The sequence below is a fragment of the Manihot esculenta genome, chromosome 11 (assembly GCF_001659605.2).
Source record: "Manihot esculenta cultivar AM560-2 chromosome 11, M.esculenta_v8, whole genome shotgun sequence".
In the NCBI taxonomy this organism is placed as follows: domain Eukaryota; kingdom Viridiplantae; phylum Streptophyta; class Magnoliopsida; order Malpighiales; family Euphorbiaceae; genus Manihot; species Manihot esculenta.
The window spans coordinates 19,789,359-19,798,690 of NC_035171.2; the positions used below are offsets into that span (position 1 = coordinate 19,789,359).

At 34.5% G+C, this 9,332-nt stretch overlaps 2 protein-coding genes across 3 annotated transcripts; one reads left to right on the forward strand and one right to left on the reverse strand.

Annotated features, from left to right (window-relative positions):
• Positions 1-252: 252 nt before the first annotated feature.
• LOC110626930 (basic leucine zipper 23) lies at positions 253-5,744 on the forward strand. 2 transcript variants are annotated; one of them, XM_021773124.2, is made up of 2 exons: positions 253-1,621; positions 3,782-5,744. In XM_021773124.2, exons 1-2 carry the CDS (start codon positions 832-834, stop codon positions 3,808-3,810), a joined length of 819 nt encoding a protein of 272 aa, XP_021628816.1. In that variant the 5' UTR covers positions 253-831; the 3' UTR covers positions 3,811-5,744. The 2 variants fall into 2 exon arrangements, with proteins under 2 accessions (XP_021628816.1, XP_021628817.1); XM_021773125.2 differs by having other exon boundaries at positions 253-1,634; positions 3,782-5,743.
• A 1,981-nt stretch (positions 5,745-7,725) lies between these two features.
• On the reverse strand, positions 7,726-8,287 carry LOC110625635. Its single transcript, XM_021771274.1, has 2 exons — positions 8,167-8,287; positions 7,726-8,051 (listed from the first exon to the last, which is right to left on the reverse strand). Exons 1-2 carry the CDS (start codon positions 8,285-8,287, stop codon positions 7,726-7,728), a joined length of 447 nt encoding a protein of 148 aa, XP_021626966.1.
• Positions 8,288-9,332: the final 1,045 nt, after the last annotated feature.

Here is a 9,332-nt window from a genome sequence, read left to right on the forward strand (position 1 = left end):
TTAAATATTTTATTATTTTGTTTTTATAATTTAAAAAATTATTAATTAATTTTTTAAATTTGTAAATAATTCGTTATTTAATTTTTTCATATTAAAAGTATTTAATTTTTTTTATAATATTTAATAATTAAAATTAATAAAATTTTAAAAATTTTAAAAATATTTTAATATATGTTTTTGAAATTAATAGATAAAATAATAAAGATTTTTTATAATATATTTGATAAAATGAAAGATCACGTTATTGTGAATTGTGATGATATCTCAACCGGTCGAAAAGAAGTGCCTCTCTTTTCCGCGGAATCTGTCCCTGAAGAAGAATCAACCATCGTCTCATCTCTGGTTCCCTCATTTTCACTTGCTTTTCTTTTTGTATTATTTTGTCTTGTTTGTGTTCCTTGCAATAGTTTCTCCCTTTTTTCTCCGTCTCTTCATTTTTTCTTCGGTTTCCATTTGAAGTCCGCCATGATGTTCTTTCATTAATTATTTCTCGATCCTATTCTGTTTTTTTTTTTCCTTTTCTATGTAACCTTAATTTCACCCAGCTATTTTCTTGATTCCCAGATTTCAATTTATGTTTTCATGCTAATTTTCTTTGTTTGAGTTGATAATTAATTCTCAGTGTTTGCCTTTGGTTAGATTTTGAATTGCTAGAAAATTGTGGTGTTCTGGAACCTTGTAATAGGTTTTTATCGTGTTATTCACTCGGTCAAAATCCCCTTTTTTGCACCTTATAACCCTCCTTAGTTGGTTTAGAAACCTAGAATCTGACCCAAATAATCACCAAAGCAAAATCTCCAAATTTGCTTCTGCCTTTCTGTTTGAGTAGAAATGGATGATGGGGAGCTAGATGTCTTGAACCAAGAAGTATTTTCGAGTACCAACATGGGTGAGTTTCAGAGCAGTTGCTCAATGGATAGTTTCTTTGATGAACTACTCAAGGATACCCATGCCTGCACTCACACACACACTTGCAACCCTCCTGGTCCTGATTATTCCCATACACATACTTGCTATCATGTGCACACTAAAATTGTTTCTGCACCGTCTGAGGATAAGACTGGGACTGATGATACTTCTGAGTCGACTGAAAAGAAGTCGAAGAAACGCCCAATAGGCAATAGAGAGGCGGTCCGGAAGTATCGGGAAAAAAAGAAGGCAAGGGCTGCATCTTTGGAGGATGAAGTTGTGAGACTCAGGACTTTGAATCAACAGTTGCTGAAGAGGCTGCAGGGACAAGCTGCATTGGAAGCTGAGGTTGCAAGGCTCAAATGTTTGCTTGTGGACATAAGAGGAAGGATTGAAGGGGAGATTGGATCTTTTCCATATCAGAAATCAGCTAAGGATGTGAACTTGGCCAATCCAAATGTTGCTGGTGCTTATGTGATGAATCCATGTGATGTTCAGTGTAATTGTCGGGCATCTTGCCTTCATCCAGGGATGGATGGCAAAAATGGTGAGGGTATGGCCTTAAATGGGCAAGGGTTTAGCAGTTGCGAGTTTGATAATCTTCAGTGTCTGTTAAATCAAAACTCAGGAATGAAGGAGCTTGCTGGATGTGAACTTGAGAATGTAGTGACAATTGTCAATGGCAATTCTTCTAGCACAAAGAAGAGGAAAGGTGGAACTTAAAAGTACTCGTCATTTCTCCTTATACTTCAGTTAAATAAGCAGCTAGTTATATGATTTGTTTGATCAATTGTCTTTCCCACCCTATATCCTCTGTCACCTGTTAGTTTCATTGTCCTTAATTCTCTCTAGCACTAGAATGGATTTTGTAAACTTATAACTCGTCAAATTTAAATCATTTGTTTGTGCATGCATGTATGCACATGAGAATGCCGTTGATGTTAGAAGCTTGTAGCTTATTAGTTGGCTATGACAGATGAATGGGAACCTTATACATCTTGCCATTTTTCATAAAGTCATACCACACTTTTTTTTTTTTAATTCATGCCCTGATACATCACACTTTTATTTTATTCATGTCCTGATACATTTTAAAACAAGAACCATTAGTATTAAATTGTTGAGTGTCAGAAATTTCTAATAACTACTGCCTTGTTGATACCACATGACAACACTTTCCAAATTTGCCCTCGTACTTGGCAGCATAATTTTAATGAATAAATGAAAATGAAAGGGAAAAGAGAGAAAGGATTGCCTTTCTTTTCAATTTCCAAGAAGGCTCTAATGGTTTCTTTAGTGGGAGTTATTTTTAAAAAAATGAATTATTTTTTCAGTGGCTGAACAGATTGAGGAGAGTTTTGCCTTTTCTTTTCCTTTAATTTTAATTTTATTTTCTCTTTGTTATTTTATTTATTAAGAAATTATTGATTTTGCTGAGTAGGAAGCTAGTCGGGAAGATGTGCTGCCTTGCGACGTCCATTGAGCATAATATAGATTTCTATCACCTTGCAGTTTAGGACTAAGTATCAGTTCAAGTTCTAATTAGAACTTGAATAAAATGTATTTATTGGGATTACATTTGAAAATGACATGCAGTTGTAGCACTTCTCATGTGGTGGTGTGCAAATTATAAATTTAGTGTTATGCCATTTGTTCTTAAACCTGGTTAAACTATAATAACAACTGCCGTCTTGTATTTGGGTCTTATTATTCTTTTGAATTACTAAATATTGCATTCCGTTTTTGCTGTTTATAAGGATGCATTTCAGATGTGTATTACAGGCCACATTGTATATCTGCAGTGTGTTTTGCCTCTCTTATATTTGGGAGTTATTTATAGACTTATAGTTACTTATTTGCAGCTGTTGCTTATGTCTAGTATAGAACTGTTGGGGAACGTATGGTGTTAAGGTTAAGAAATAATTTCTAATTCTTTGTAAATCACGTGTATAGCTCACATAAAAGGTAGCTTGTCAAAGTCTTTACAGGTTAATGCCCTCTTTTTCTCTCTACTGTAATGTCTCTCTTCATAGTATATTTGTGTGTTAAATAATCTAAATGAGAAAACTAGATTCTGCAGCATAGCATTAGCATTTAGAAGGTAAATAGACTTTTGTGGCATACTGAGAGGGAGACTGTAGACTAGGTATCAGTAATATGTATCCATAGAATCTTTCATATGAGCTCTTGCTTGTACTCATCTCTTCTCAGTTTGAGCGCATCCTCAATTGGTGTAACCTTTATAAAGTCAAAATTGCTTCATATTTTGTGTTGCATGTTATTTCATCCATTTCTGAATTATCATTGTCTTATTTCTACTTTTGGAATTGTCATTTATCTGCTTGATATTTGTGTCATAAGGGCTGGAAATTTGGCAGACTTTGTGCAGAGATATTACTCCACATATAATGACTTTTGCCTATTTTATCACAAGAATAGACCTGAAAATATGAGCCTGACTCCTCATGAGAATCTGGCTAAATATGTAGTCATATTCTCAGGCTAATTAAAGTTCCATCTTCATGTTTTGTCTTTGTTTAGAACTCAGCATCACGTTTTAATGATTTGATAAGGCCTAAGGGACAACTTTCTGGTGCAAGTCAACCGTATGATTAGACTTATGCTGTAATATAGGTACATACATGGAAGTAATTATCCTTTTTGTTAGAACCCTTGAGAATAGCCTTTGCCAACCATAGATGCTATGATGCTGTTTGTCATGAAAAAATAAAGAAAAAGGAGAGGAATAAGAAAAAGATGAATGATGAAAACTGATATTTGTCCTCTCTTAGTTGGTCATCCTTCTTTTGTGGTTGCCCCTACCCACTGCTATGTCTTTCATGACTGATTCTGGTGTTTTTTTATCTGTTAGGAGGAGCTCATGCAGCAACCGGAGGTTGAAAGTGTTGGAGCTATACAGATCAAACATAAACTGACATTAATGAAGTAGAAAGAAAGACAACATAGACATAAAAGAAAATAGACTCATAGCTATTGGAAAAAAACCCTTTTCTCTTATATTTCAAAGCACACTTACATTCATCATCATCAAAACATTTTTAGCTTTACACATTTACATATATATATATATATTTATAGAGATATTACAAGGATTACAGAAAATTCTAAGTGGTAAAATTATAGTCTTTACACTTGTCAACAAAAGAGTGATTTGATAAGACACCACTAAAGTTCTCTAGAATTAACTGAAACTATACTTTCTAAAAATATAATTAATTTACTAAATATTTTGGAGCTTTCATTGAGAAAACTCTCAATTCTAACACTCCTCCTTGAGAGTTTTTTTAGAAACTACCAACTTGTTTCTCAAACATTCAAATATGCTTGTTGAAAGTGCCTTGCCTTGGTGAGAATATCAGCAACTTGCATCTCAGATTTGCAATACACTAGCTTCACTTCTTGATTTCTTTCGGTTTCTCTGATTGCATGATACTTGACTATGATTGCATGATACTTGACTAAGTTGTGTTTGGTCCTACCATGTTGTACTGAATTGTTAGCAATGGCAATAGATGACTTGTTGTCACACCACAACAAAGTAGCTTCAGGTTGATCATTTTCAAAATCGGCAAGTAATCTACGAAGCCAAATAGCTTGATTTGAGATTGCAGTAGCTTATATACTCTGCCTCCGCGGTAGATTGAGCAACAACTTCTTGCTTCTTAGAAATCCAAGAAAAATTATTTGATCCAATAGAAAATAGATATAACTTGATCCAAGAGAAAATAGATAACCTGAAGTGCTTTTCATATCTTCAGCACTACCAGTCTAATCACTGTTAACATATCCTTCAAGTTTTGCATTTTCATTCTTCAAATACAACACACCATAATCATAGGTGCCCTTCAAATATTTCAAAACTCACTTAGCAGCCATAAAATGAGAATTATTTGGAGAGTTCATGAACCTAGACAAGAAACTTGCTCAGAACATAATATCAGGTCTTGTTGAAACTAAGAATAATAAACCTCCAACTAGACTTCTATAACTTGTAGTGTCTATTATGGAATCATCATCCTCTTTACTAAGCTTCATATTTGGATAAAGAGGAGTTGCCACAGCTTTGCATTGATTCAGATTGAACCTTTTAAGGACATCTAATATATATTATGTGATTGCTCAATCTTCATATCCAAAAAATTGGTCATTAAGCCTAGATTAAACATCTCAAACTCCATTTGCATTTAGAACTTAAAATCTTTTATCAATTCTGGAGAGCTTCCGGTAACAAGCATATCATCAACATAGGGAGAAATAATTAAGATATTTCCATCTTGACATGTTTTTATATAGACAGTAGCTTCATTCAAACTCCTCCTAAAACCATGATGGATCAAATAATCTAGAATACCATGCCCTTGGAGCCTGTTTTAATTCGTATAAAGCCTTCTTTAGCTTATAGACTTTGTCTTCATGTCCAACAATAATAAATCCTTTAGGTTTGTGAACATAGATCTCCTCCTGAAGCAATTCATTTAAAAAAGCCGATTTGACATCAAGATGGAATACCCTCCATCTTTTTTGAACTGCAAATGCAAGTAATAGCCTGATGGTATCATGTCTTGCTACTGGGGCAAAAGTATCCCTAAAATCAATTCTTGACAGCTAAGCGTAGCCCTTTACAACAAGTCTTGCTTTGTGTTTGAACACGGTGCCATTTGGATTCAGTTTTGTTCTAAATACCCACTTTACTCCAATGACATGCTTCTCTTTTGGTTTGGCAATAAGTTCCTACGTTTTGTTTTTCTCAAGCATAGTCATTTCATCTTCCATAGCTTGCTGCCATTCAGGAAACTTGCTTGCCTCTTGATAATTAAATGGCTCCATATTCACCATATTACATTTTTCATAATGTTCAGCAATTGACTTGGTTTTTACATTAGGAGAACCACGTTCAGAATCACTTTCATCATCATAGGAAGCATGCAATTCTGAAATTGTTGTCTTCTTGCAATAGAATCATTTGAAGGCATCTCAACCTCTTCCTTCTTCCAATTCCAAAAAGCTTGCTCATTCACCATCACATCCCTTGCAATCATTATCTTATTAGATTTTGGTTCAAGAATTCTATAACCTTTGGAATTTGCAGCATATTCGAGGAAAATTCTCACCATATTCGAGGAAAATTCTCACCATAACTTTATCATCCAGCTTAAATCTCTTTACATCAGGAACATGAACATAACAAGGAGAGCCAAATACTTTGAGGCGTTTAACGGATGGTTTCCAACCAAACCAAGCTTCATATAGAGTCATTCCTTTAACAGACTTAGTGGGAAGCCTGTTTAAGAGATAAACAGCTGTAAATACTGCTTCTATCCATAAGTGATTTGGTAAGTTCTTCTCAACCAACATATACCTTGCCATTTCAATAATAGTTTTGTTTCTCCTCTCAGAGACACCATTTTGTTGAGGTGTATAGCTCACAGTCAATTGATGTTGAATACCAGCTGATTCACAGAACTTCTCAAACTCTGAAGAGTTATACTCCATGCCATTATCTGACCTCAAGGTCTTAATTTTCATGCCACATTTTCATGCCACATTGGTTTTCTGTTAGAGCTTTAAATTTCTTGATCACAAAAAATGCTTGAGATTTGGCACGTAGAAAATAGACCCATGTCATCCTTGAAAAATCATCAATAAATAGAATAAAATACTTGTTCCCACTCATTGAGGGAACTGACATAGGGCCACAAACATTAGTGTGGACAAGCTCCAGCTTTTTTCCAGCTCTAACAGCTTGATTTATAGGAAAAATTGTCTATGCATCTTTCCAAGTTGGCAAGCTTGGCACACATTATCATTTAGATGGATTTCAGGCATGTCTTTGACTAAATCAATTGAAGAGAGAGATTTTAAGGCACTTAAATTAAAATGGCGAAATCTCTTATGCCATAACTTCACATCAACATCAACAATGTTATATAAATGATGAGATGCAATTGTTATATCAAATGGAAGGCCATTACCAATCATGGTAACTTTAGCAATCTCAACACCAGTAGAATCATAGATAATGCAATATTCATCTTTAAAAAAGATAGAATAACTTTTTCTCAATAATTGGGCAACACTCAATAAGTTCTGATTCAAGCTAGGAACAAGTAACACATTAGAAATAAACTTTGTACCTGACCTAGAGTATATTGATACAGTCCCCTTGCCTTTAGCTTGCACTAGTTGGCCATTTGCCAACTTAACTTTTGTTTTAATAGATGAATCTAGAGAAGAGAACAAATCAGCATCTTTGGCTATGTGTACAGTGCAACCACTGTCAATAAACCATGTGCAAGAGCTGTTTAAAAAAGAAGAAGAGTGATGAGAGGCCATAAACAAATGCTCTTCAACTTCTTGTTGTTGATTTTCAACAGAGTTAGCATGTTGGGTTGATTTCTGCCTCTCCTGCTGCTCCTTGTTTTGCTGTGCTTTGCAGAATTTTTCAATATGGTCATGCTTTTTACAATACCAATATTGTAATACCGGTTTACCTTTATGCCAACAATCTTTCTCCAAGTGATTTGTCCTTTTGCAGATGACACATGGAGGGAACTTGCCTTTTCTTGCATCTTCTTTTGAATTCTCAACTGATTTGCTCTTCCCTTGCTTTTTATGGGAGAATTTCTTCCCATTTTTGCTTGGAGTTGGTTTCCCCTTTTGCTTCACTTGAAATACAGATTCATTGATTTCTTGATTCCTCATGGAGCATCTCTATTCCTGAGCTTGAATCTTGCTAATGAGTTCAGCAACTGTGAGAGTCTTGAGATCACATGATTTCTCAATTGCAGAAATTTTTTACTCAAATTTCTCCAGAAGACTAATCAGAATCTTCTCAACAACCTGACTATCAGGAAATTGAGCACCATAAAGTCTCATTTGATTCACCAACTCTATTAGCTTTGAGGAATAATGCTTTATGGTTTCTCCTTCATTCATCCTCAACATCTCAAATTCTCTCTTTAGAGTTAGAAGCTTGACTGATCTAACTCTTTCACTTCCTTGGAACTCATCTCTCAGCTTGTCCCATGATCTAACTCTTTCACTTCCTTGGAACTCATCTCTCAGTTTATCCCATGCCTCCTTGGCTGTTTGAGCTCCCAAAATTCTTGGAAAAATTGCATCTGAAACAAATTGATGGATGAATGTCAAGGCTTTAAATTTTTTCGAACACTCATCATTATGATACTTGATTTGCGCCAATGTAGGATCTACGGGCAATGGAGCAGGTTCTCTTACTTGTAGAAACAACCTCCCATAGATCATGGGCCTTCAAGAATGCTGTCATTTTGATAGCCCAGAGATCATAATTCTCTCCTGTAAAGATAGGAGCTGAAATGGAGAAAATGCTTGCTGACATTTTTGAGGGATCACCGAAATTAAAAAGAAAATAGAGGAAGACTTAATTACTCAAACAGAAAATACAGGGCTCGTAGGAAGAAGGGCTTTGATACCACTGTTGAAGTTAAACATATCAAACATAAACGGACATTATTGAAGTAGACAGGAAGACAACATAGACATGAAAGAAAATAGAGAATCACAGCTGCCGGAAGAAAACCCTTTTCTCTTATATTTTAAAGTATACTTACATACATCATCATTAGAACATTTTTAGCTTTACACATTTACATATATATATATATATTTAAAAAGATATTACAAGGATTTCAGAAAATTCTAAGTGGCAAAATTATAGTTTTTACACTTGTCAACAAAGAGTGGTTTAGTAAGACACTACTAAAGTTCTTTAGAATTAACTACAGCTATACTTTCTAAAAATATAATTAATTTTTAAAAATATAATTAATTTATTAAATATTCTGAAACCTTCATTGAGAAAACAGTTTTCTCAATTCTAACGGAAAGATATGTTCATATAGATTCTTTTTCAAGAGGCTACATATTGCCTTCCAGTAAGTACTTCTGTTGAGCAACTCAATCTACTTCCTCAGGTTGCTTTGTTGGGTTTGGCTAGTTTAATTTTTTTCCCCATTTTTCCTTTTAACTCAAGTATCCTCTTCTTAGAGACTGCGGGATGATCCCCGCTAACCTATGCTTATCTAGGAGTTCATTTCCTTAGTTTGAAAATTTGTTAAGGAGAAACTCAATGGATCTGTAGCTAGTGGAATCTATAAGCAAAGACCAGAGTTATGGTTGTCTGAGGAACTCAATGTTACAAAGTTCTAGTTTCCTCGTTATCCTCTACAGTTGCACATGATCCAGTAGTCTTTATATTTTTATTGTTCTTTTCAGTCATTTCAAAACTTTTGGTGGGTCCTTTGTGAAGATCTCTCCTTCTAAGCAATATGAAGTATTCATTGCTGAATTTCAGAATTTAGGAAGGGGCCCTATCTTTGATGTCTCATTAATGAGCTGACAAATAATTGTAAGCAAGGCAACGC

Coding starts and splice junctions, on each gene's coding strand:
- LOC110626930 (XM_021773124.2), top strand. CDS start 832: ATGGATGATGGGGAGCTAGATGTCTTGAACCAAGAAGTATTTTCGAGT. Junction 1,622..3,781: donor TAGCACAAAGAAGAGGAAAG/GTGGAACTTAAA, acceptor TTTATCTGTTAG/GAGGAGCTCATGCAGCAACC.
- LOC110625635 (XM_021771274.1), bottom strand. CDS start 8,287: ATGTCAGCAAGCATTTTCTCCATTTCAGCTCCTATCTTTACAGGAGAG. Junction 8,052..8,166: donor ATGGGAGGTTGTTTCTACAA/GTAAGAGAACCT, acceptor AATTTGTTTCAG/ATGCAATTTTTCCAAGAATT.